The sequence below is a fragment of the Typha angustifolia genome, chromosome 2 (genome assembly GCF_048772165.1).
Source record: "Typha angustifolia cultivar Huaian chromosome 2, ASM4877216v1, whole genome shotgun sequence".
Lineage (NCBI taxonomy): Eukaryota > Viridiplantae > Streptophyta > Magnoliopsida > Poales > Typhaceae > Typha > Typha angustifolia.
The window spans coordinates 8,649,712-8,677,598 of NC_133240.1; the positions used below are offsets into that span (position 1 = coordinate 8,649,712).

At 35.2% G+C, this 27,887-nt stretch overlaps 3 protein-coding genes across 3 annotated transcripts; all 3 read left to right on the plus strand.

Annotated features, from left to right (window-relative positions):
- Positions 1 to 643: 643 nt before the first annotated feature.
- LOC140768684 (receptor-like protein EIX1) lies at positions 644 to 27,461 on the plus strand. Its single transcript, XM_073109054.1, has 2 exons — positions 644 to 2,936; positions 26,782 to 27,461. The coding sequence occupies exons 1-2, from the start codon at positions 652 to 654 to the stop codon at positions 27,335 to 27,337; spliced, it is 2,841 nt and encodes a 946-aa protein (XP_072965155.1). The 5' UTR covers positions 644 to 651; the 3' UTR covers positions 27,338 to 27,461.
- Positions 10,073 to 13,365, plus strand: LOC140772388 (receptor-like protein EIX2). Its single transcript, XM_073114443.1, has one exon. The coding sequence runs from the start codon at positions 10,083 to 10,085 to the stop codon at positions 13,209 to 13,211; it is 3,129 nt and encodes a 1,042-aa protein (XP_072970544.1). The 5' UTR covers positions 10,073 to 10,082; the 3' UTR covers positions 13,212 to 13,365.
- LOC140774049 (receptor-like protein EIX2) lies at positions 17,988 to 21,303 on the plus strand. The gene has a single exon (XM_073116887.1). The coding sequence runs from the start codon at positions 17,992 to 17,994 to the stop codon at positions 21,097 to 21,099; it is 3,108 nt and encodes a 1,035-aa protein (XP_072972988.1). The 5' UTR covers positions 17,988 to 17,991; the 3' UTR covers positions 21,100 to 21,303.
- Positions 27,462 to 27,887: the final 426 nt, after the last annotated feature.

The window sequence follows — 27,887 nt, forward strand, 5'->3', positions numbered from 1 at the left end:
GTTAACACCTCAAGTGAGAATTCCAAGTCTCTTGGTCAACTTTGGAAAAATCTAGCGTCATGTCCATTCAAGAGTTTTCCCTCTCATTTTCAAGAAAAATAAACACTTGGTTTACTGCAACTATGCATCTTCTCCCCAAGTGCAGGGATTTGAATTATAGGTGCTAGCCATTCAGGCACGTTAGCCCATGACAGACGTCCAATGCTCATGGTTGCACTCATGCTAATTCTACTAGACTTTTATGTACTTAAGTTTAACCGCATCTGTGATAGTTATTTGACGTACATCTAACGTTATGATTGCGCTTGATTTAATCCAATGAGGTGATCGGATATATGTTTCAGACCAATTAGAACATTAGGATGGCAGTGAGTTAATAAAGAAGACTTAAACAGTCGAGATTTAATTTTGAGTTTTCAAACATCACTATACATATACAAGGAATTTAATGGGTTAGGATGGTTCATCTACATTAGGAAAAGTTTCTTACATCTGTCACATATAACTACTGATTAAGAGAGCTATATCTCTATCGATTTGTATAATTTCGTCTTTATTATTATGGAAATCAAGAGCTTGACGAAGACTCCACTGCTTATAAAAAAAATGCAATTCGGAGCCATTAGACACTGAATATTGAATTCACCTACCATGGCAACTAATCATCACTTGCTTCTTCTTGTTCACCTTATTCTCGTGCTCTCTATTATAGCAATCCAAACTTTCCCAGCATATGCTTGCATTGAGGACGAAAGGGACGCACTTCTCACCTTCAAAGCCGGCATCTCCGACGGCATCCAGCACAGCTTGTCTTCTTGGGATGAAGGCCAAGACTGTTGTAGATGGAGGGGAGTCGTGTGCGACAACACCACCACCCGCAATATTTTAGAGCTCAACCTTCGCAACCCATATCAAGATTCGGATAACTGGACCGATTATGCACTGTCCGGTGAGATCAATCCATCTTTGCTTGCCTTAAATCACTTGACTCGTCTTGATCTTAGTAATAACAATTTCTCTGGCATCAGCATCCCTGAATTCATTGCTTCTTTCAACAATTTGACGCATCTTAATCTATCATATTCTAATTTTGGCGGTAAAATACCTCATCAGCTTGGAAATCTCTCTAAACTCCGCTCTCTTGATCTCTCTTGGTCTTACTTCATTGGAACAATACCTCCTCAGCTTGGGAATCTTTCTAGCCTACAGTATCTTAGTTTAAAATTGGCATTCAATGATACTAGTATGCCTAATAGTGACAACCTTGAGTGGCTTTCCCAGGTTGCTTCTCTTAAGTATCTTGATTTGGAATATTTAAACCTAACAAATGCTATAAATTGGTTGCACATAATTAATAGGCTTCAATCTATAAAAGTGTTGCTTATGAAATATACTAGTTTTCCTAGTATTCCAAACTCTTTGCCTTATGTAAACTTCACACGTCTAACAACACTTGATCTTTCATACCAATGGCAGTTTAATACTACCTTACCGAGTTGGTTATGGAATCTTACCAACCTCTCATATCTTAATCTTGAATACTGTCTATTTCGCGGGAAGATTCCTGATGCTCTAGGTAACTTGACTTCCCTCATTTACCTCAATTTAGGAGACAATAATTTGGAGGGTCCTTTACCTAGATCGATTGGACAACTATGTAACTTGAGAAGTATAGACTTGAGCTATCTTGGCATCGGTGGAGATATCCGAGAGTTGGTTGGTATGTTGGGATGCAAATGGAATGATATGGAGGAGATCATTTTATCAGGTAACAATCTTCATGGGAATTTATCGAACTGGCTACAACAGATGGCAAATCTAAAACATCTTGACCTCAGGAATAATTCCCTAGTCGGATCAGTACCTCATGGGATTGGGAATCTTCAGAATCTTAATTTCTTGGATCTTTCTTCTAATTCTTTGCGTGGTGTCATTTCTGAAGCTCATTTTGCCAACCTGACAAAATTGAATGACTTTCTATTATCCTCCAATTCCCTAATAATATCAGTGGGCCATAATTGGATTCCTCCATTTCAACTTACCACCCTTGCTTTAGGCTCATGTCAAGTGGGATCTCAATTTCCAGCATGGCTCAGATGGCAGAGGCAAATAAATGAAGTAGATTTACGCAACACAAGCATCACAGGCACTTTGCCACATTGGTTATGGAGTTTACCTCTCAAGTTGTTAGATCTCTCTTACAATAACATTACAGGGAGATTACCGGTATATTTGAAATCCACGAATATTGTTAGTCTAGATTTGAAATTTAATAATTTGGAAGGTCTATTACCCCCATTACCAGATGGACTCAAGTTGTTGGATCTCTCCAACAATTTTTTATGTGGACCTCTACCAAAGTTGTTGCCGACATCAATATTGTATTTGTTGCTCTCAAATAATTTGATCAATGGCAGCATCCCATCTTCTATATGTGAACTTGCATCTCCGGAGGCCTTAGATTTATCAGGGAATAACTTATCAGGAGAACTCCCACAGTGCTGGCAACAGGGTTCAGGATTGGAAATTATCAACTTTTCAAACAATAATATCACGGGAGAAATTCCACCTTCGGTTGGTTCACTTACTTCACTCCTATCATTAGACCTTAGCAACAACAACTTTTATGGAGAGCTTCCCTCAGAGTTGCAATATTGCAAGAATTTAGTTCTTTTAGACCTTGGCAACAACAAATTCTCAGGAGACATACCAATATGGATAGGAGAAAATCTGTTGAATTTAAGATATCTTCAGCTTCGCTCAAATATGTTTGACGGCAACATTCCTCCGCAGCTTGCACAACTTACTGCACTTCAAGTCTTGGATCTTTCATATAACAAGTTGTTGGGGTCAATACCACGTTCTTTTGGTAATTTCACTGGGATGATCTCTTCTTCAGTACGGAACGAGAAACATAATGGAATCTATTTGCTGGGGTATGATGTTGATATATTCACCTACAAAGATAAATTGTTTCTAGTAATGCAAGGAAAAGAATCTACATATTCTGAAATCCTTTATTTAGTTAGGACAATGGATCTTTCTAGGAATAATTTGAGTGGGGTAATTCCAGAAGAAATAGGAGCTCTTCGGCAGTTAAACAATTTAAACTTGTCTAGGAATCATTTAATTGGAAGGATCCCAGAAAAGATATTCGACATATCTTCTTTAGAATATCTCGATCTTTCATCAAATGAGCTCTCTGGTGCTATACCGCAAAGCATATCAAAATTAACGTTTTTGGATCACCTGAATTTATCTTATAACAACTTGTCTGGAAGGATTCCATCCGGGAGTCAATTGGACACTCTTAATGACCCATCAATCTATATCGGCAACGCTTATCTCTGTGGGCCACCAACTAGCAAGAATTGTTCCGAAGACAGTGCAGCTCCTAACAGTATGTCAAACTATGCTAATGGATCAGAGACGTCAATATGGTGGTCATATCTTGGAATGGGAGTTGGATTTGTGGTTGGATTTTGGGGTGTGTATGCTGTTTTGTTGTTCCATACGACTTGGAGGTGTGTTTATTTCCGGATGATTGACAATTTCTTTGACAACATATATATTACAGTGGCAGTGAGTATGAATAGGTTGAAAAATAAATATGGATGAAAAACCAAGTGTTTCTACGAGTAAGATATGAAACTTGAATACCTCTCGAGTTGGAAGTTCTCTGTACTTTGCCTTGGTTTACTCCTTATTAGTACTACCTTGTGTTCTAAAAGAATGTAATAGCTCTTATTATGCAATATTAGTAAGTAATTACTTTTGGTTTATGACTCCTACCATTAAGCTTTGTATTTTTATTTCTATCAAAGTATCCTCATGGTTTCCTGGTGTTCTTTTTGTTGGCAAAAATATATCGTTTTTGCATTCCAACCTATCGTTTTTTTAGGTACTCAGCAAACAATAAGTCACGGCTACCGAGTTCTTAACCCCAAAACTCTGAAGGATCTACTTCTATTCGTGAATTAGTAAATATAATATTCTACATTTAACTATAATAAAGCCATCTCTTTTTATTATTAAAAATAGAGCTTCATATTTGCTAAAAAATGACATAACAATACCCTGAATTAAGTTTAATTTAATGTATAAATAAAAGATAGAGAATTTTATTAATTTCAAATGATACTTTTATATTCTCTAAATTACCGTTATTTTTATAAAAGTTCGATAGAATTATCTAGGTTTTCTTGTGCATCGTTATGGTATAGCCCCCTTATTTCTATTCTGAAATAACTTATTATATACGCTTTGTTTCCTCATGTCTTTTATTCTGCAGCTGATTGCTTGCTTCTTACTCTGAACTCATTAGTGAATGCTTTGCTTTATTTCATTTGATGTTATAAGGTATCAAAGTCATTTAACTCATAGACAGTAAATAATTAAATATTACTTTGTAGACATACTAGAATAATTTTGATGCTCTTCCTTTCTCTTCTTTCGAAGCCGAAGTTCTGTGAGGTTTGACTTTTGAACCTTTTTTTATAAAAAAATAACTCGTACAAATATGCATATCCCTTTTTTTTTTTTGACAAGCCTACATTAAATTGGTTTCTTTTATGGGATATATATATATATATGGTCTTGAAAATAAGTCGTGCAAATATGCATGTCCTTGAGAGCATTACCAGATTTTGCATTGGCTCTTAAACCTGATGACTATCAGCTCCCTCCGCTGAATAACATAGAGGAGATCATTTTATCAGGTAACAAGCTTCAAGGGAATTTATCGAACTGGCTACAGCAGATGACAAATCTAAAATATGTTGACCTCAGTAATAATTCCCTTGTTGGGCCGGTGCCTCTTGGGATTGGGAATCTTCAGAATCTAAATGGTTTGGTTCTTTCTTCTAATTCTTTGCGTGGTGTCATTTCTGAAGCTCATTTTGCCAATTTGAGAAAATTGAATGGCTTGCGATTATCCTCCAATTCCCTAATAATATCGATGGGTCGTAATTGGATTCCTCCATTTCAACTTATCACCCTTGCTTTAGGCTCATGTCGAGTGGGACCTCAATTTCCAGCATGGCTCAAATGACAAAGACAAATAGATGAAGTAGATTTATACAACACAAGCATCACAAGCACAGGGAGATTGCCAGCATATTTGAAATCCACAAATATTATTCTTCTAGATTTGAAATTTAACAATTTGGAAGGTCCATTACCCCCATTAACAGGTGGACTCATATTCCTCGATCTCTCTAGCAATTCTATATCCGGACCTCTACCGGAGTTTTTGCCAACATCAAGGCTATATTATTTGTCGCTCTCAAATAATTTGATCAGTGGCAGCATCCCATCTTCTATATGTGAACTTGCAAATGATATGTGGGCCCTAGATTTATCAAGGAATAACTTATCAGGAGAATTCCCACAGTGCTGGCAACATTGTTCAGGGTTGAAAATTATGGACTTTTCAAATAATAATATCACCGGAGAAATTCCACCTTCCGTTGGTTCACTTACTTCACTCCAAATTTTAGACCTTAGCAACAACAACTTTTATGGAGAGCTTTCCTCAGAGTTGCAACATTGTAAGAATTTATTTCTTCTAGACCTTAGCAACAACAACTTCTCAGGAAAGATACCGATATGGATAGGAGAAAAGCTGCCGAATTTAAAATATCTTCAGCTTCGCTCAAATATGTTTGATGGCAATATTCCTCCACAGCTTGCACAACTTGCTGCCCTCCAAGTCTTGGATCTTTCATATAATAAATTGTCCGGGTCGATTCCATGTTCTTTTGGTAATTTCACTGGGATGATGATCTCTTCGGTATGGAAGGACAATAAAGACTTTACTGGGATGGATGGTATTAAGTTCATCTACAGAGATAGTCTTTTTCTAGTAATGCAAGGAAAAGAATCTAAATATTCTGAAATCCTCTATTTAGTCAAAACAATTGATCTTTCAAGGAACAATCTGAGTGGGGTAATTCCTGAAGAAATAGGAGCCCTTTGGCAACTGGGAAATTTAAACTTGGCTGGAAATCATCTAGTTGGAATAATTCCAGAAAAGATGGGTAACATGTTATCTTTGGAATCTCTTGATCTTTCATCAAATAAGCTTTCAGGTGCTATACCACAAAGCATATCAAAATTAACATTTTTGGATCACCTGAATTTATCTTATAATAACTTGTCGGGAAGGATTCCATCCGGGAGTCAATTGGACAAACTTGATGACCCATCAATCTATATCGGCAATGCTTATCTTTGTGGGCCACCAACTAGCAAGAATTGCCCTGGAGATACTGCAGCTCATAACAGGACGTCAAACTATGCTAATGGATCAGAGATGTCAATGTGGTGGTTATATCTTGTAATGGGAGTTGGATTTGTGGTTGGATTTTGGGGTGTGTATGCTGTTTTGTTGTTCCATGGGACTTGGATGAATGCTTATTTCCGGATGATTGACGATTTCTTTGACAACGTATATGTGACAGTGGCAGTGAGTATGAATAGGTTGATAAATAAATATGGATGAAAGACCGAGTGTTTCTATGAGTAAGATATGAAACTGGAATACCTCTCAAGTCTCAATTTGGAATTTCTTTGTAATATGTACTTTTGCCTTGGTTTACTCTTTATTGTCATATTGCTTATTTTCAAAGCTGGTAGCATCTGAACTGTACTACCTTGTGTTCTAAAATAATGTAATAGTTCTTATTATGCAATATTAGTAAGTAATTACTTTTGGTTTATGACTCCTACCATTAAGCTTTGTATTTTTATTTGCATCAATGATATTCTCGTGGTTTCCATCAACTTGATGAGTTCATATTTATCTATTTGCAACTTTTTTAAATTAATAAGTCTTCTTTCTTCAATAAGTAAACCAAAAGTTTATGACAACGAAGGTGGTATCCAAGCTCTTCTGTGAGTAATATATAACAAACAGAGGCTCTGAAGCTTTTTTTGTGATATTTTTGTGCTCTGTAATTTTATATATTCTTGGGTGTCGATTTAGGACTAATGTAATAATCTTTTGAGACTTTGGTAGTTTTGTTTTCGTTGGCAAAAATATGCCGTTTTTGTGTTCCAATCTGAGTACGACATCCTACATTTTAACTATATTAAAATCATCTCTTTTCGTTATTAAAAAATAAAGCCTCATATTTGCTAAAAAATAATAGAACAATACCCTGAATTAAGTTTAATTTTATATATAAATAAAAGATAGAAAATTTTATTAATTTCAAATGATATTTTTATATTCTCTAAATTACCGTTATTTTTATAAAAGATCCATAGAATTTTCTTTTTCCTGGTATTTATAGATGTGATATAATGTTATTTAGGTTTTCTTGTGCATCATTATGGTATAGCCCCCTTATTTCTATTCTGAACTTATTATATACGCTTTGTTTCCTCATGTCTTTTATTCTGCAGCTGATTGCTTGCTTCTTACTCTGAACTCATTAGTGAACGCTTTGCTTTCTTTCATTTGATGTTATAAGGTATCAAGGTCATTTAACTCATAGACAGTAAATAATTAAATATTAATTTGTAGACATACTAGAGTAATTTCGGTGTTCTTCCTTTCTCTTCTTTTCTAAGCCGATGTTCTGTGAGGTTTGACTTTTGAATTTTTTTCATAAAAAAATAACTCGTACAAATATGCTTTTTTTTTGACAAGCCTACAGTAAATTGGTTTCTTCTTCCTAGCCTTCAAATGACGGCCTATCAAAGAATAAGACTTTAGTGTTCGAATGCCACGGTTACTAATTATTTTTGGGTTTTGGTATTCAAATTTTGTCTAACCATGTTTAAATGCTCCAATCTCTGAATACAACCTATTTAATTGTATTTAAACGCTGATCTGAAATCGTTCCAACACTTGACACTGAGATCGTTGTGTTAGAGTTAACTTAAATTATTTTAAATTTTAGTAAGCCTCTAAAAATATGAAATACAACAAGTTTAGAAAATATTAAAGATTATTATAATTTTTTTATATTATTTTCTCCTTTAGCCTCCTTCACTACATTCTCTATCTCGTTCTCTTTCTGTATTAATCTTTCCATCTAGATCGTTGTTCTCTCTCTCTCCTCGTCTACTGTACCTCCCTTGATTCGTAGAGTTGGCCCTTCCTCCCTTTTCTTTCTCTTTCATTTTTCCTCGTCATGGTCATCATCAATCAATACGTTGCCACCATCCATCCACCACCTAACACATCTTAGCAGGAGATATAACATGATCCCTAAGCATTAGGATTGCGAGCATCAGTGATAAATAGGAGTGAAAACGGGTCGGATTAACTCCGACCCGACCCGCTATCCGACCCGAATAAAAAATTTCTATCCAATTCGGATACGGATAGAATTTTTTAAAAAAATTCGGATATGGATTCGGATATAGGAGATATATTTTTCGGATTCGGATACAGATATCGGATATCCCTTTATCCGCATATTTTTTAAAATGATTTATAGTTTTTAGTTTGCTTATTTAAACAGTAAATATTAATATTGTTACTAATAATACTTTATATATTATTTATGGAGATTAATTTCTCAAATTTTATATATTTGACATACAAAAAAAATTATTTGTTGTAGAACATAATTTTGTGTTAATTATATCTAAATAAAATATTATAATTATTTTAAATTTAATTAATATCCGTTTAAGATTCGATCTTTTATCCGAAAATTATCTATATCCGTTTAGTTAGGATATGGTTTTAAATTTTACTATCCGTTTAATATCCGTATCCGAATCTGTATCCGACCCTTAGTGATAAAGCATTCACGTGTATTAATATCTGATGCCATCTTGTTATTGCTACGCGGCCGAGATGTCCTACTCTTCTTTCTTTCTTTTTTTCTTTCTTATTTGAGATAAGGGTAATAGGGTCCAATCAAGAAGGTATAATGATCTTTCCGTGATTAGGAAATTGATACTAATTTAAACAGTCTTGATGCATGAAAATATTTTTCAGGAAGGGCTGCTGCTCTTCACCGTTTAGATTTTCCCATGACCCTGAATGACATCGATCAATCGTGATCGGTATCACCTTCCTCACCATGCCCATGCAAATATATTACTAACAATTTAAATTTTCGAATTAACTAATTATCAAATTCTATCAAATATCAAACAAATATCTCATAGCGTGTTGAATACTACCTGCATTTCCGACTTTAACAGAGACACCATTAAATTCTCAATTTTCTTTTATAAAAAAAAATATTAAAACCTACTAGTAGTGTAATATAAGGTCCACCAATTTATCTTGCGAGGATTCCACTTCCACCTCTCTCATAGTGAAAAGAAAAAAAAATTAGATAACTAAAAACAACTTATATAAACCTATACATATATATATATATATATATATATATGATATAGCAATTAGACAAAACTAAAACTTATAAATTTAATCTTATGTGTTTCACCTTAAACGTGCTAACTGCTCGATCTAAGGTTAATCGGCCGACCAAACTATTCACCACCACGTTGCACCTGAGTCTCTAATCTTATGTGTTTCACCATTAACTAAATTTTACTCTCAATTACACTACTACCATCAAATCAGAGCAGTTTGCGTCACCTCTTCTTTCTTTCTTTCTTTCTTTCTTCCTTTTCTCTTTTTTATTTATTTTTAAAGTTCTCCGTCACTTATGAAAGAAATGTGCAACACGAGATAGTTAATCACATTTACGCGTCAAAAAAGGAACGCACACAAAAGAAAGGAGCTACATTTACACGTCTTCCGATGTGAGATGTCTTCTCTCGGAGGATAATACGCTACTAAAAAAGACTGTCTTAGTCTATTTAATTTGTTTAGCAGTGGAGACTTTCAAACATTCCCTTCATTTCTACACTGGAATTTACTGTCAAGTCCTCCAAAAAGTTAGATGAGATACGTAGTCTTAACGGATAGGGTTATTTATGTAAAGTAAAGGAAGAGCTTGTTACACGTTACAAATATTAACATAGTGGAATTCCACGCATAATTTACCTTTTCCTTCTTTAGAAAAATAAGAGAGCTTAATACTCCAGCACCTATAAATGAAGAACATAATTGGGATCGACTACTCAAGCCATTTATAACAGTTTATATGAAGTCACATACATTAATGCCGACTCATCATCACTTGCTTCTTCTTGTTCACCTCATTCTCATGCTCTCTGTTATAGCAATCCAAACATTGGCAGCATATGGTTGCATTGAGGTCGAAAGGGAGGCGCTCCTCACCTTCAAAGCCGGCATCTCCGACGGCATCCGGCACAGCTTGTCTTCTTGGGATGAAGGCCAAGACTGTTGTAGATGGAGGGGAGTCGTGTGCGACAACACCACAACCCGCAATATTTTAGAGCTCAACCTTCGCAACCCATATCAAGATTCGGATAACTGGACAGATTATGCATTGTCCGGTGAGATCAATCCATCTTTGCTTGCCTTAAATCATTTGACTCGTCTTGATCTTAGTTATAACAATTTCGCTGGTATCAGCATCCCTGAATTCATTGCTTCTTTCAACAACTTGACATATCTTAATCTATCATATTCTGAATTTGGAGGTAAAATACCTCATCAGCTCCGAAATCTCTTTAAACTCCGCTCACTTGATCTTTCTGGGTCATACTTCATTGGAACAGTACCTCCTCAGCTTGGGAATCTTTCTAGCCTACGGTATCTTAGTTTGAATTGGGCATTTAATGATACTAGTACACCTAATACTGACAACCTTGAGTGGATTTCCCAATTAGCTTCTCTTAAGTATCTTGATTTTGGATATTTAAACCTAACAAATGCTGTAAATTGGCTGCACATAGTTAACAGGCTACAATCCATAAGAGTGTTGCTTATGTCATATTCTAGTCTACCTAGTATCCCAAACTCTCTGCCTTATGTAAACTTCACAAGTCTAACAACCCTTGATCTTTCAGACAATTGGCCGCTGAATACTACCTTACCGAGTTGGTTGTGGAATCTTACTAACCTCTCATATCTTAATCTTGAATACTGTCTATTTCGCGGGAAGATTCCTGATGCTCTAGGTAACTTGACTTCCCTCATTTACCTCAATTTAGGAGACAATAATTTGGAGGGTCCTTTACCAAGTTGGTTGTGGAATCTTACCAACCTCTCATATCTCAATCTTCAAGAATGTCAATTTCACGGAAAGATTCCTGATGCTCTAGGTAACTTAAATTCCCTTGCTTACCTAAACTTAGGATACAATAATTTGGAGGGTCCTTTACCTAGATCTATTGGACAACTATGTAACTTGAGAAGTATAGACTTGAGCTATCTTGGCATCGGCGGAGATATCCGAGAGTTGGTGGGTATGTTGGGATGCAAATGGAACGATATGGAGGAGATCATTTTGTCAAGCAACAATCTTCAAGGGAATTTATCGAACTGGCTACAGCAGATGACGAATCTAACATATCTTGACCTCAGTAATAATTCCCTTGATGGATCAGTGCCTCTTGGGATTGGGAATCTTCACAATCTTAATTTCTTGGATCTTTCTTATAATTCTTTGAATGGTGTCATTTCTGAAACTCATTTTGCCAACCTGACAAAATTGGATGACTTTCTATTATCCTCCAATTCCCTAATAATATCAGTCGGTCATAATTGGATTCCTCCATTTCAACTTACCACCCTTGCTTTAGGCTCATGTCAAGTGGGACCTCAATTTCCAGCATGGCTCAGATGGCAGAGGCAAATAAATGAAGTAGATCTACGCAACACAAGCATCACAGGCACTTTGCCACATTGGTTATGGAGTTTACCTCTCAAGTTGTTAGATCTCTCTTACAATAACATTACAGGGAGATTACCGGTATATTTGAAATCCACGAATATTGTTAGTCTAGATTTGAAATTTAATAATTTGGAAGGTCTATTACCCCCATTACCAGATGGACTCAAGTTGTTGGATCTCTCCAACAATTTTATATGTGGACCTCTACCAAAGTTGTTGCCGACATCAATATTGTATTTGTTGCTCTCAAATAATTTGATCAATGGTAGCATCCCATCTTCTATATGTGAACTTGCATCTCCGGAGGCCCTAGATTTATCAGGGAATAACTTATCAGGAGAACTCCCACACTGTTGGCAAGAGGGTTCAGGGTTACAAATTATCGACTTTTCAAATAATAATATTACTGGAGAAATTCCACCTTCTATTGGTTCACTTACTTCACTCCTATCATTTGACCTTAGCAACAACAACTTTTATGGAGAGCTTCCCTCAGAGTTGCAATATTGCAAGAATTTAGTTCTTTTAGACCTTGGCAACAACAACTTCTCAGGAAACATACCAATATGGATAGGAGAAAAGCTGTTGAATTTAAGATATCTTCAGCTTTGCTCAAATATGTTTGATGGCAATATTCCTCCGCAGCTTGCACAACTTACTGCCCTTCAAATCTTGGATCTTTCATCTAACAAGTTGTTGGGGTCAATACCATGTTCTTTTGGTAATTTCACTGGGATGATCTCTTCTTCAGTACGGAATGAGAAACATAAAAGAATCTATTTGCCGGGGTATGATGTTGATATATTCACCTACAAAGATAAACTGTTTCTAGTAATGCAAGGAAAAGAATCTAAATATTCTGAAATCCTCTATTTAGTCAGGGCAATGGATCTTTCTAGAAATAATTTGAGTGGGGTAATTCCAGAAGAAATAGGAGCTCTTCGGCAGTTAAACAATTTAAACTTGTCCAAGAATCATTTAATTGGAAGGATCCCAGAAAAGATATTCGACATATCTTCTTTAGAATATCTCGATCTTTCATCAAATGAGCTGTCTGGTGCTATACCGCAAAGCATATCAAAATTAACATTTCTGGATCACCTGAATTTATCTTATAACAACTTGTCTGGAAGGATTCCATCCGGGAGTCAATTGGACACTCTTAATGACCCATCAATCTATATCGGCAACGCTTATCTCTGTGGGCCACCAACTAGCAAGAATTGCTCTGGAGATACTGTAGCTCCTAACAGTACGTCAAACTATGCTAATGGATTAGAGACGTCAATGTGGTGTTTATATCTTGGAATGGGAGTTGGATTTCTGGCTGGATTTTGGGGTGTGTATGCTGTTTTGTTGTTCCATGGGACCTGGAGGTATGCTTATTTTTGGATGATTGACAATTTCTTTGACAACATATATATTACAGTGGCAGTGAGTATGAATAGGTTGAAAAATAAATATGGATGAAAGACCAAGTGTTTCTATGAGCTAGTAAGATATGAAACTTGAATACCTCTCGAGTCTCAATTTGAAAGTTCTCTGTAATGTGTACTTTTGCCTTGGTTTACTCTTTATTGTCACAATGTTTCATTTCAAAGCCGGTAGCATTTGAGCAGTATTATCCTATATTCTAAAAGAATGTAATAGCTCTTATTATGCAATATTAGTAAGTAATTACTTTTGGTTTATGACTCCTACCATTAAGCTTTGTATTTTTATTCCTATCAATGTATCCTCGTCGTTTCTTGGTGTTCTTTTTGTTGGCAAAAATATATCATTTTTGTGTTCCAACATAACTTTTATAACTTGTAATCACACCTATTAAGGGTTGCCTAGGGACTTAAGTGATTGAAGAAAAAGATACAATAACAAAAAAAGGAAAAAAAAATATTAATAATTTTTATAAATATAATAACAACTTTGATTGATTTTTAACAATTTTTTTTTATTTTTTGCATATATTGCAAAATTTACATACTTCATCATTACAAGTTATAAAAAAATAATAATCATGTCAAATTATGTTTTTTGTTATTTAATTAATTATAATAATTCTGTAATGTATAAAAAAATATTAAAAATTAATGAAAGTTGTTATTATATTTGCAAACTTTGTTAATCCGTCTCTATTTTTTTATATAAGTCTCTGTAATTAGTTTTTAATTAACAAAGTAAGATATTAATCTGAAATAGTGGTGAGATAACGAAGATTAGTCAATTTCTTACCTTATTAATTAAAGAATTATTTGATAGACTTATAGAGAAAAAAAAAGAGAACAATTAAGGGATAGAAGTAGATTAAGAAGAAGAAGAAGAAAAACAACACTAGAAAAGAAGAAGAAGAAGAAAATATAATAAATATTTTTTGCAAATGTAAAAATAATTTAATTTTACAAATATAATGTTATGATCCGACAATGTGGGTTAAGTTAAGTCGGGTTTATTTATCTTTTATTTATTTTATGATGTAAGCCTTTTAGGCAAGTCTAGTTTAGTCATGTGAGCTATTAAGGCAAGTCAAAATAAGTCATGGTAGCTCTTAAGGCAAGTCTAGTTAAGGAAAGTTCAAATAAGTCACGATAGCCCTTAAGGCAAATCTAGTTAAGTTAAAGAAAGTTCAAATAAGTCACGATAGCCACCTCTTACCTCTAGCAACCACCCTACTACACGGCCGTCCTATCACCCTTAACTATCCACCACCCTACGACAACCGCCACAATGTCAAAAATTACCGTTCTACCCTCTCTAACCTATCTACACTATTTTATTTTTAACTTTTCATCTCGACCTCCGATTCATGTGAAACCTAAGCCATTAGAACTCTAACTCACGAGCTATCTCGATGTAAATTTTCATAATTTTTATAATTTTCTAGATCTGGTTTACTTTTTATTAATATCTTATTTTATTAATGAAAGAGCAATTGAAGAGACCTACAGATTAAAAAAAGAGAATAATTGAGAGATAGAAGATGGAGTAGAGAAAGAAGAAGATAATGAAGATGAAGAAAAAGATTATGGGGCCATTTATCTATCTTGTAATGTCTTGCTACTATTTAATAAGACATTAAATAACAGAAGAGCAAAATTAGGAGGAAAAGCGAGAAAAAGTTTTAGACGCAAAGGAAACCGAAAATAGACCCGACTAACAAAATAAAAACCAGGTGAATTTTTCATGCAAAAGACCCTATAATAAGCCTTTCAGAAATATAATTAATTAATAAATATGAATTAATGAGTAATATTCTCATTCTCTACCAGCATTCTTAATAAGAATTATGTTTAGAATAAAACACTTCTAAAACACTGAACTCTTCAGAGTTTTGTAAACTTGGCTAAAATTCTATTTGAATTTGGCGTCACTCTGTTGGAACCAAGAGGTTGCAGTCTTGTAGCTTGACATATCCAATACCTGTTCAAATAAAAGTCCCGGTTAAATGATTGACCCATTATTGCTGTACAATTACAAATAAATTACTAATAAGAGACATCTCAATATCTCACAGGACAAGGTTCTCAGAAAAGAAAAGAGTCGAGAAACCCTAGCACGCGAAGGTATCGGTCGGGATTAGGTAGGCCAGCAGTTCGCATTCACTTTTTCTACTTTTGATCGATCGCAACGACTCCTTGGGGGTATCGCTCTGATTTCAAATAATTCTCCCTCGCACCTTATGGCCACCGCCTCGGCTGCCACGCCCCCGCCGGCTGTTGGCGAGGCCGAGCCCGACCAAGTCCAAGCACTTCTTGAGGTAAAAGTATTTTCTTGAGCAAGTTGTATGGAGTGGAAGGTTCTTGCCGTCTATTTTAGTGCCTAAGAATTCACAGGATTTAATTTAAGCAGTGATAGCTATTAATGTCACTACAGTTGTTATATACTCCTTTTCAGTTCAGTTAGGAACTAATATTGTTGAGGATCTTGATAGATGATCATGGTTAGGACAAGTGAGGGGTAGTTCTTACGCATATCCGGTATGCTGCCACATATGTGATTTAAGAAGTAGTAATTGATAAAATAGTACATATACTACATAGTATAATTGAGCGTTTATACTTTTGATGAATTATAAGTAGTTAAACGATACATGGTGAGTTAATGAAAATTCTATGCAAGAATTGGATGAAACATACAGTTTATTATTATACCAAGTACCAAATATTGATAAAGTTGATGAAATGAGACAATAATTAGAAATAAAAGCTAATTAGTCGTGAAGAGAAAAGGAAAAACAAATGAGACTATGGCTTGACTGTGTATAGCAATTTTATAGATGTGGTTTATACAGGGCAATCCAGGGGACATATCTTGATATGCGTAAACATGTGCAAATATGCATGTCCTTGAGAGCATTACCAGATTTTGCATTGGCTCTTAAACCTGATGACTATCAGCTCCCTCAGCTGAATTTATCGTGGAATGAATATGGTTTCCGTCACTAGTTGCAGGAGAGGAAATGACATAGCGTATCAAAAAATAAGACTCAAGTTTTGGTGTTCGAATGCCATATTCACTAATTATTTTTGGGTCTTGGCATTCAAATCTTGTCCAATGATGTTTAAATGCCCCAACCCTAGAGTGCAGCTTATTCAATGGTATTCAAAGAATGAGTTGAAGTTGTTTGAATGCTCCACTCCCTTAATCTCTCTCGATCGTTCTTCATTGAAACAATACCTCCTCAGTTTTAGAGAATCTTTCTAGCCTACGTTATCTTAGTTTAAATTGATGTTCACAATGAAGAACCAACTCTAAGGTTTCTATCGCACTCTACAGAGAAAAAAATGTGGTTTACATTCAAATATTGCTGCCAAGAATCCCAGACTACTAACAGGAAAAGGAAAAAAGCAACATTCTTCAAATAAATCATAGATGTGAATAGAGAAACCCTAACTGATCCTTTTTAGGGTTTTATATCAAACATCAAAATCATGAACAAAATCTAGGGTTTATACCAATCATTCTCATTTATATAAATAACTAGGATTTACATCAACTATCACCTCTGAGAGTACCAAATTAAAAAAGAAATGCTAAATCTATCAAAACTAATCAAAATGCTGAAGTATATGAGCCAAAATCAAAAAAGGAATCGTACTCTCAGCTGGAAGTGTCGACCATCCGGTAAATAATTTTAAAAATAAATCTAGTTCGGTCAACAAGTTTGTTTTTTTTTTTTAGAATTTTACAAATCACACCCTGTATTTCCTTATTTTCAAAGTAACACCTGTATTTTAGAATTTTATAATCTGACCTCTCTTTTTTTTTATACAATACTTGACATTAACCATATGGTATGATTTATATATAAAAAATATATAAAAAAAAGAGTTAAATTATAAAATTCTTAAAGACACGGTATTACTTAGAAAATAGAGAAAACAAAAGGTTTCATTTGTAAAATTTATTTTTTATTTTGCTAGTCGGTGATACGATGTGTTTCACCACCGTTTTCTTTCGTTCGTTCGTTCTTTTTTCTTCGCTCCAAAGTGATTTATTCGATAACAATAATTTGAGAATTATCTAAATTATTCAGCTTTCACACGTGATATAGACTTTAATAAATATACGAATCAGAGTCAATCTCCAGCCACATTTGATGATGGTTAACACCTCAAGTGAGAATTCCAAGTCTCTTGGTCAACTTTGGAAAAATCAAGCGTCATGTCCATTCAAGAGTTTTCCCTCTCATTTTCAAGAAAAATAAACACTTGGTTTACTGCAACTATGCATCTTCTCCCCAAGTGCAGGGATTTGAATTATAGGTGCTAGCCATTCAGGCACGTTAGCCCATGACTGACTTCCTATGGTCATGGTTGCACTAACGCTAAATCTACGAGACTTTTATGTACTTAATTTTAAAGGTATCCATGATCGTTTTTTGGCGTACATCTAACGTTATGATCGCGCTTGATTTAATTCAGTAAAGTGATTGAATATATCTTTTCGACCAATTAGAATAATAGAATAATAGTGAGTTAATAAAATAGACTTCAATAGTCGATATTTAATTTTGAGTTTTCAAACATCGCTGTACATATACAGTGGAATTTAATGGGTTAGGATGATTCATCTACGTTAGAAAAAGTTTTTTACATCTGTGACATATAACTACTGATCAAGAGAGCTATGTCTCTGTCGATTTGTATAATTTGGTCTCCATTATTATGGAAGTCAAGAGTTTGACGAAGACTCCACTGCCTATAAAAAAATGCAATTCGGAGCCATTAGACACTGAATACTGAATTCACCTACAATGGCAACTAATCATCACTTGCTTCTTCTTGTTCACCTTATTCTCATGCTCTCTATTATAGCAATCCAAACTTTCCCAGCATATGCTTGCATTGAGGACGAAAGGGATGCACTTCTCACCTTCAAAGCCGGCATCTCCGATGGCATCCAACACAGCTTGTCTTCTTGGGATGAAGGCCAAGACTGTTGTAGATGGAGGGGAGTCGTGTGTGATAATACCACCACCCGCAATATTTTGGAGCTCAACCTTGGCAACCCATATCAAGATTGGGATAACTGGACTGATTATGCATTGTCCGGTGAGATCAATCCATCTTTGCTTGCCTTAAATCACTTGACTCATCTTGATCTTAGTAATAACAATTTCTCTAGCATCAGCATCCCTGAATTCATTGCTTATTTCAACAATTTGACGCATCTTAATCTATCATATTCTAATTTTGGGGGTGAAATACCTCATCAGCTCGGAAATCTCTCTAAACTCCACTCCCTTGATCTTTCTGAGTCAGCCTTCATTGGAACAGTACCTCCTCATCTTGGAAATCTTTCTAGTCTACGGTATCTTAGTTTGAATTGGGCATTTAGTGATACTAGTACACCTAATACTGACAACCTTGAGTGGATTTCCCAATTAGCTTCTCTCAAATATCTTGATTTGGGAAGAATAAACATAACAAATGCTGTAAATTGGCTGCACATAATTAACAGGCTACAATACATAAAAGTGTTGCTTATGTCATCTTCTAGTCTACCTAGTATCCCAAACTCTCTGCCTAACGTAAACTTCACAAGTCTAACAACCCTTGATCTTTCAAACAATTGGCAGTTGAATACTACCTTACCGAGTTGGTTGTGGAATCTTACCAACCTCTCATATCTTAATCTTGAAGACTGTCCATTTCACGGGAAGATTCCTAATGTTCATTGTAACTTGACTTCCCTCACTTACCTAAATTTTAAAGATAATAATTTGGAGGGTCATTTACCAAGTTGGTTGTGGAATCTTACCAACCTCTCATATCTCAATCTTCAATTTTGTCAATTTCACGGGAAGATTCCTGATGCTCTAGGTAACTTAAATTCCCTTGCTTACCTAAGCTTAGGAGACAATAATTTGGAAGGTCCTTTACCTAGATCTATTGGACAACTATGTAACTTGAGAGGTATAGACTTGAGCTATCTTGGCATTGGTGGAGATATCCGAGAGTTGGTGGGTAAGTTGGGATGCAAATGGAACGATATGGAGGAGATCATTTTGTCAAGTAACAATCTTCAAGGAAATTTATCAAGCTGGCTACAGCAGATGACGAATCTAAAATATCTTGACCTCAGGAATAATTCCCTTGTCGGATCAGTGCCTCTTGGGATTGGGAATCTTCACAATCTTAATTTCTTGGATCTTTCTTCTAATTCTTTGCGTGGTGTCATTTCTGAAGCTCATTTTGCCAACCTGACAAAATTGACCGACTTGCAATTATACTCCAATTCCTTAATAATATCGATGGGTCGTAGTTGGATTCCTCCATTTCAACTTAGCACCCTTGCTTTAGACTCATGTCAAGTGGGACCTCAATTTCCAGCTTGGCTTAGAGGGCAGAGACAAATAAATGCTGTAGATCTACGCAACACAAGCATCACAGGCACTTTACCAGATTGGTTATGGAATTTACCTTTATGGTTGTTAGATCTCTCTTACAATAACATTACAGGGAGATTGCCAGCAAATTTGAAATCCACAAATATTTTTAGTCTAGATTTAAAATTTAATAATTTGGAAGGTCGATTACCCCCACTACCAAATGCCATCTATTTGGATCTCTCCAACAATTCTATATCCGCACCTCTACCGGAGTTTTTGCCAACATCAACGCTAGATTATTTGTCACTCTCAAATAATTTGATCAATGGCAGCATCCCGTCTTTTATATGTGAACTTGCATCTCTGGGGTCCCTAGATTTATCAGGGAATAACTTGTCAGGAGAAATCCCACAGTGCTGGCAACAGGGTTCAGGATTGAAAATTATCGACTTTTCAAATAATAATATCACTGGAGAAATTCCACCTTCCGTTGGTTCACTTACTTCACTCCTATCATTAGACCTTAGCAACAACAACTTTCATGGCGAGCTTCCCTCAGAGTTACAACATTGTAAGAATTTAATTCTTTTAGACCTTGGTAACAACAACTTCTCAGGAAACATACCGATATGGATAGGAGAAAAGCTGTCGAATTTAAAATATCTTCAACTTCGCTCAAATATGTTTGGTGGCAGCATTCCTCCACATCTTGCACAACTTACTGCTCTCCAAGTCTTGGATCTTTCATATAACAAATTGTCAGAGTCGATTCCATGTTCTTTTGGTAATTTCACTGGGATGATGATCTCTTCTTCAGTATGGAATGAGAATGAATTGTTTTTGGCGGGAGTTCGTCTTGATATGTTCACCTACAGAGATAATCTGTTTCTAGTAAGGCAAGGAAAAGAATCTAAATATTCTGAAATCCTCTATTTAGTCACGGCAATGGATCTTTCCAGGAATAATTTGAGTGGGGTAATTCCTGAAGAAATAGGAGCTCTTCGGCAGTTGGGAAATTTGAACTTGGCTGGAAATCATCTAGTTGGAATAATCCCAGAAAAGATAGGTGACATGTTATCTTTGGAATCTCTTGATCTTTCATCAAATAAGCTTTCAGGTGCTATACCACAAAGCATATCAAAATTAACATTTTTGGATCACCTGAATTTATCTTATAACAACTTGTCGGGAAGGATTCCATCCGGGAGTCAATTGGACAGACTTGGTGATCCATCAATCTATATCGGCAATGCTTATCTTTGTGGGCCACCAACTAGCAAGAATTGCTCTGGAGATACTGCAACTCATAACAGTACGTCAAACTATGCTAATGGATCAGAGACGTCAATATGGTGGTTATATCTTGGAATGGGAGTTGGATTTGTGGTTGGATTTTGGGGTGTATATACTGTTTTGTTGTTCCATGGGACTTGGAGGTATGCTTATTTTCAGATGATTGACAATTTCTTTGACAACGTATATGTGACCGTGGCAGTGAGTATGAATAGGTTGAAAAATAAATATGGATGAAAGACTACGTTCTTCTACGAGTAAGATATTAGATATTAAACTAGAATACCTCTCAAGCCTCAATTTGAAATTTATCTTTGTAATGTGTACTTTTGCCTTGGTTTACTCTTTATTGTCATATAGTTTATTTTCAAAGCCCCTAGCATCTGAACTGTACTACCTTGTGTTCTAAAAAATTATGTAATAGTTCTTATTATGCAATATTAGTAAGTAATTCCTTTTGATTTATGACTCCTATCATTAAGATTTGTATTTTTATTTCCATCAATGATATTGTCGTGGTTTGCATAAACTTGATGAGTTCATATTTATCAATTTGCAACCTTCTTAAATTAATAAGTCTTCTTTCTTCTGTGAGTAAACCAAAAGTTTATGACAACGGAGGTATGCTTAATTATTTTATTTCAGATGGTTATATTTAAGCTCTTCTGTGAGTAATATATAACAAACAGAGGATCTGAAGTTTTATTTTGTGATATCTTTGTGCTATGTAATTTTATATATTCTTGGGTGTCAGACTTAGGACTAATGTAACAATCTTTTGAGACTTTGGTGGTGTTATTTTTGTAGGCAAAAATATGCCATTTTTGCGTTCCAACCTATATATTATTTTTAAGAAACTCAACAAACAATAAGTCATGGATGTTAAGTTCTTAACCGTGAAACTCTCGAAGAATCTACTTCTATCCATAAATATAACATCCTACATTTTAACTATATTAAAGTCATCTCTTTTTATTATTAAAAAATAAAGCCTCATATTTGCTAAAAAAATTGACAGAACAATACCCTGAATTAAGTTTAATTTAATATATAAATAAAAGATAGAAAATTTTATTAATTTCAAATGATATTTTTATATTCTCTAGATTACCGTTATTTTTATAAAAGATCGATAGAATTTTCTTTTTCCTGGTATTTTTAGATGTGATATAAAGTTATCTAGGTTTTCTTGTGCATCATTATGGTATAACCCCCTTATTTCTATTCTGAAATAACTTATTATATACGCTTTGTTTCCTCATGTCTTTTATTCTGCAGCTGCTTGCTTGCTTGCTTCTTACTCTGAACTCATTAATGAATGCTTTGCTTTATTTCATTTGATGTTATAAAGTATCAAAGGTCATTAACTCATAGACAGTAAATAATTAAATATTAATTTGTAGACATACTTGAATAATTTTGATGCTCTTCCTTTCTATTCTTTCCTAAGCCGATGTTCTGTGAGGTTTGACTTTTCAACTTTTCTTAAATAAAATAACTCTTGCAAATATGTATATTCTTTTTTTTTTTTTTTTTGACAAGCTATCGTAAATTGGTTTCTTCTTCCTAGCAGTAAAATGACATAGCCTATTAAAGAATAATACTCGAGTTTTGGTGTTCAAATACAACGGTCACTAATTATTTTCGAGTTTTGACGTTCAAATCTTGTCCAATGATGCTTAAATGCTCCAACCCTAGATTGCACCTTATTCAATGGTATTCAAACGCCGAGCTGAAGTCATTTGAACGCTTAACACCGAGGTCGTTGTGTTAGAGTTTACTTAAATTATTTTAAATTTTAATAAGCCTCTAAAAATATGGAAAACAATAATTTTGGAAAATATTAAAGATTATTATAATTTTTTTATGTTCTTTCCTCCTTTAGCCTCCATCACTACATTCTATTTCTTGTTTTCTTTCTCTATTAATCTTTCGATATAGATCGTTGTTCTCACTCTCCTCAATCTAGCGCATCTCCCTAGATTCGTAGAGCTGGCCTTCCTCCTCATCCTCTTTCTCTCTCATTTTCTCTCATCACCGTCATCTATCAATCCGTGGCCACCATCCTTCCACCCACCATCTAACACGTCTTACCAGGAGACATAACATGATCCCTAAGCATTACGATTGCGAGCAATCAGTGATAAAGCATTCACGTGTATTAGTATCTGATGCCATCTTGTTATTGCTATGCCGCCCAGATGTTCTACTCTTCTTTCTTTCTTATTTGAGATAATGGTAATAGGGGTGGGTGCATGAGCCTAACTAAAGTCCAACCAAGAAGGTATAATGATTTTTCCGTGATTAAGAAATTGATACTAATTTAAAGAGTCTTGATGCATGCAAACACTTTTCAGGAAAGGCTGCTGCTATTCACCGTTTAGATTTTCCCAAGACCCTGAATGACATCGATCATCCGTGATCGATATCACCTTCCTCACCATGCCCATGCAAATATATTACTAACAATTTAAATTTTCGAATTAACTAATTATCAAATTCTATCAAATATCAAACAAATATCTCATAGCGTGTTGAATACTACCTGCATTTCCGACTTTAACAGAGACACCATTAAATTCTCAATTTTCTTTTATAAAAAAAATATTAAAACCTACTAGTAGTGTAATACAAGGTCCACCAATTTATCTTGCGAGGATTCTACTTCCATCTCTCTCATAATGAAAAGAAAAAAAAAGGATAACTAAAAACAACTTATATAAACCTACACGCATATATGATATAGCAATAAACCAAAATTAAAACTTCCTATAAATTTAATCTTATGTGTGTTCATCTCAAAACGTGCTAACTGCTCGATCTAAGGTTAATCGACCGACCAGACTATTCACCACCAAGTTGCACCTAAGGTGGTTAAGTCTCTAATCTTATGTGTTTCACCATAAACTATATTTTACTCTCAATTACACTAGGACCATCAAATCAGATCAGTTTGCGTCACCTCTTCTTTCTTTCTTTCTTTTCTCTTTTTTATTTATTTTATATTTTTTTCCGTCACTTATGAAAGAAATGTGGAACACGAAATATTCGTCCAACATATAGTTAATCGCATTTACGCGTTAAGAAGGAACAAAAAAAAGCTACATTTACACGTCTTCCGATATGAGATGTCTTCTCTCGGAGGATAATGCGCTAATAAAATAGACTTGTCTTAGTCTAATTAATTTGTTTAGCAGTGGAGACTTTCAAACATTCCCTTCATTTCTACACTGGAATTTACTGTCAAGTCCTCCAAAAGGTTTGATGAGATAGTCTTAACAGATAGGGTTATTTATGTAAAGTAGGGGACGAGCTTGTTACACGTTACAATAAATTAACATAGTGGCATTGGACGCATAATCTACCTTTTCCCTTCTTAAGAAGAAGAAGAAGAAGAAGAAAAGACTAGTGAGCTTCTTAGCGAATACTCCGGCACCTATAAATTAAGAACGCAGTTGGGATCGACTACTCAAGACATTTAAAATAGCCTATGATAATGGCTACTCGTCATCACTTCCTTCTTCTTGTTCACCTAATTCTTATGCTTTCTGTTATAGCAATCCATACTTTTCCAACATATGCTTGCACTGAGGTCGAAAGGGACGCACTTCTCACCTTCAAAGCCGGCATCTCCGATGGCATCCAACATAGCTTGTCTTCTTGGGATGAAGGTCAAGACTGCTGTAAATGGAGGGGAGTCATGTGTGATAATACCATCACCCGTAATATTTTGGAGCTCAACCTTCGCAACCCATATTATTGGAATTCACGGTGGCAGTGGACCAACTATTCTGATTATGCACTGTCCGGTGAGATCAATCCATCTTTGCTTGCCTTAAATCATTTGACTCGCCTTGATCTTAGTAATAACAATTTCTCCGACATCAGTATCCCTGAATTCATTGCTTCTTTCAACAACTTGACACATCTTAATCTATCAAATTCTGAATTTGGGGGTAAAATACCTCATCAGCTTGGAAATCTCTCTAAACTCCGCTCTCTTGATCTCTCTTGGTCATACTTCATTGGAATAGTACCTCCTCAACTTGGGAATCTTTCTAGACTACGGTATCTTAGTTTAAATTGGGCATTTAATGATACTAGTACACCTAATACTGACAACCTTGAGTGGATTTCCCAATTAGCTTCTCTTAAGTATCTTGATTTGGGAAAAATAAACATAACAAATGCTGTAAATTGGCTGCACATAGTTAACAGGTTACAATCCATAAGAGTGTTGCTTATGTCATCTTCTAGTCTACCTAGTATCCCAAACCATTTGTCTTATGTAAACTTCACGGGTCTAACAACACTTGATCTTTCAAACAATTGGCAGTTCAATACTACCTTGCCGAGTTGGTTGTGGAATCTTACCAACCTCTCATATCTTAATCTTGAAAATTCTGAGTTTCACGGCAAGATTCCTGATGCTCTAGGTAACTTGAATTCCCTCACTTACCTAAACTTAAGAGACAATAATTTGGTGAGTCCTCTACCTAGATCGATTGGACAACTATGTAACTTGAGAAGTATAGACTTGAGCTATCTTGGCATCGGTGGAGATATCCAAGAGTTGGTGGGGATGTTGGGTTGCACATGGAATAACATAGAGGAGATCATTTTATCAGGTAACAATCTTCAAGGGAATTTATCGAACTGGCTACAGCAGATGACAAATCTAAAACATCTTGACCTCAAGAATAATTCCCTTGTTGGGCCAGTGCCTCTTGGGATTGGGAATCTTCACAATCTTAATTTCTTGGATCTTTCTTCTAATTCTTTGCATGGCGTCATTTCTGATGTTCATTTTGCCAACTTGACAAAATTGAAGGACTTTCTACTATCCTCCAATTCACTAATAATATCGGTGGACCGTAGTTGGATTCCTCCATTTCAACTTAGCACCCTTGCTTTAGGCTCATGTCGAGTGGGACCTCAATTTCCAGCATGGCTTAGAGGGCAAAGACAAATAAATGATATAGATCTACGCAACACAAGCATCACAGGCACTTTGCCAGATTGGTTATGGAGATTACCTTTAGGGTTTTTAGATCTCTCTTACAATATCATTACAGGGAGATTGCCAGCATATTTAAAATCCACAAATATTTATTTTCTACATTTGAAATTTAACAATTTAGAAGGCCCATTACCCCTATTACCAGATGGACTCAAGGTGCTCGATCTCTCCAACAATTCTATATCCGGACATCTACTGGAGTTTTTGCCAACATCAAGGCTAGATTATTTGTCGCTCTCAAATAATTTGATCAGTGGCAGCATCCCATCTTCTATATGTGAACTTGCATCTCATATGTGGGTCTTGGATTTATCAGCTAATCATTTGTCAGGAGAACTCCCACGGTGCTGGCAACAGGGTTCAGGGCTGGGTAGTATGGACTTTTCAAATAATAATATCACCGGAGAAATTCCACCATCCATGGGTTCGCTAACTTCACTCGAATCTTTAGACCTCAGCAATAACAACATTTACGGAGATCTTCCCTCAGAGTTGCAACATTGCAAGAATTTATTTTTTCTAGACCTTAGCAACAACAACTTCTCAGGAAAGATACCGATATGGATAGGAGAAAAGCTGTTGAATTTAAAATATCTTCAGCTTCGCTTAAATATGTTTGATGGCAATATTCCACCACAGCTTGCACAACTTACTGCCCTCCAAGTCTTGGATCTTTCATTTAACAAGTTATCGGGATCAATACCATGTTCTTTTGGCAATTTCAGTGGGATGATGATCTCTTCGGTATGGAGTGACAATGATGAATTTTCTGTTGGGTATGGTCATTTAGATATAGATAATGATGATTATTATGTTCCTTCTTTCATCTATAGAGATAAACTGCTTCTGGTAATGCAAGGAAAAGAATCTAAATATTCTGAAATCCTCTATTTAGTCAGGGCAATGGATCTTTCCGGGAATAATTTGAGTGGGGTAATTCCAGAAGAAATAGGAGCTCTTCGGCAGTTAAACAGTTTAAACTTGTCCAGGAATCATTTAATTGGAAGGATCCCAGACAAAATATTTGACATATTATCTTTAGAATATCTCGATCTTTCATCAAATGAGCTCTCAGGCGGTATACCGCAAAGCATATCAAAATTAACATTTTTGGATCATTTGAATTTATCTTATAACAATTTATCAGAAATGATTCCTTCTGGGAATCAATTGGACACTCCTAATGATCCGTCAATATATAAAGGGAATGCTTATCTCTGTGGACCACCAAGTGGCAAGAACTGTTCTGGAGATCAAGCAGCCCCTACTACTACTTCAAACTACGCGAATGGATCTGAGATGATATGGTTGTACGGATTTTGGATTGTGTGTGGTAGTCTATTATTCCGTACGACTTGGAGGAATACTTATTTCCAATTGATCGACTATTTATTTGACAAAATATATGTGGCAGTGGCTATAACTATGAATAAGCTGAACAAAAAATGGAGATGAAAAGACCAAGTTTCTTCCGTGAGTAAGATATGACAGTGGTGGATCTCGAAGTTTCAATTTGGGCAGCTTATGATATGTGTACTTTTCCCTTGGTTTACTCCTTATTGTCTGAATGTTTAATATCAATGCCTGTAGCATCTGAACAGTACTACTTCGTGTTCTATAGTAATGTAATAGTTCTTATTATGCAATATTAGTAAGTAATTACTTTTGGCTTATGACTCCTACCATTAAGCTTTGTATTTTTATTTCTATCAATGATATCCTCGTGGTTTCCATTAACTTGATAATTTTATATTTATCAATTTACAACCTTCTTAAATTAATAAGTCTTCTTTCTTCTATCAGTAAACCAAAAGTATGAGACAACAGAGGTGTGCTTAATTATTTTGTTTCATATGATTATAGCCAAACTCTTCTGTGAGTAATATATTAACAATGGAGGATCTCAACCTATTTTTCTCTTTGGATACTCGGCAAGCAATAAGCACGGCCACCGAGTTCTTAACCCCAAAAACTCTCAAAGGAGCTACTTCTATTGGTATATTAT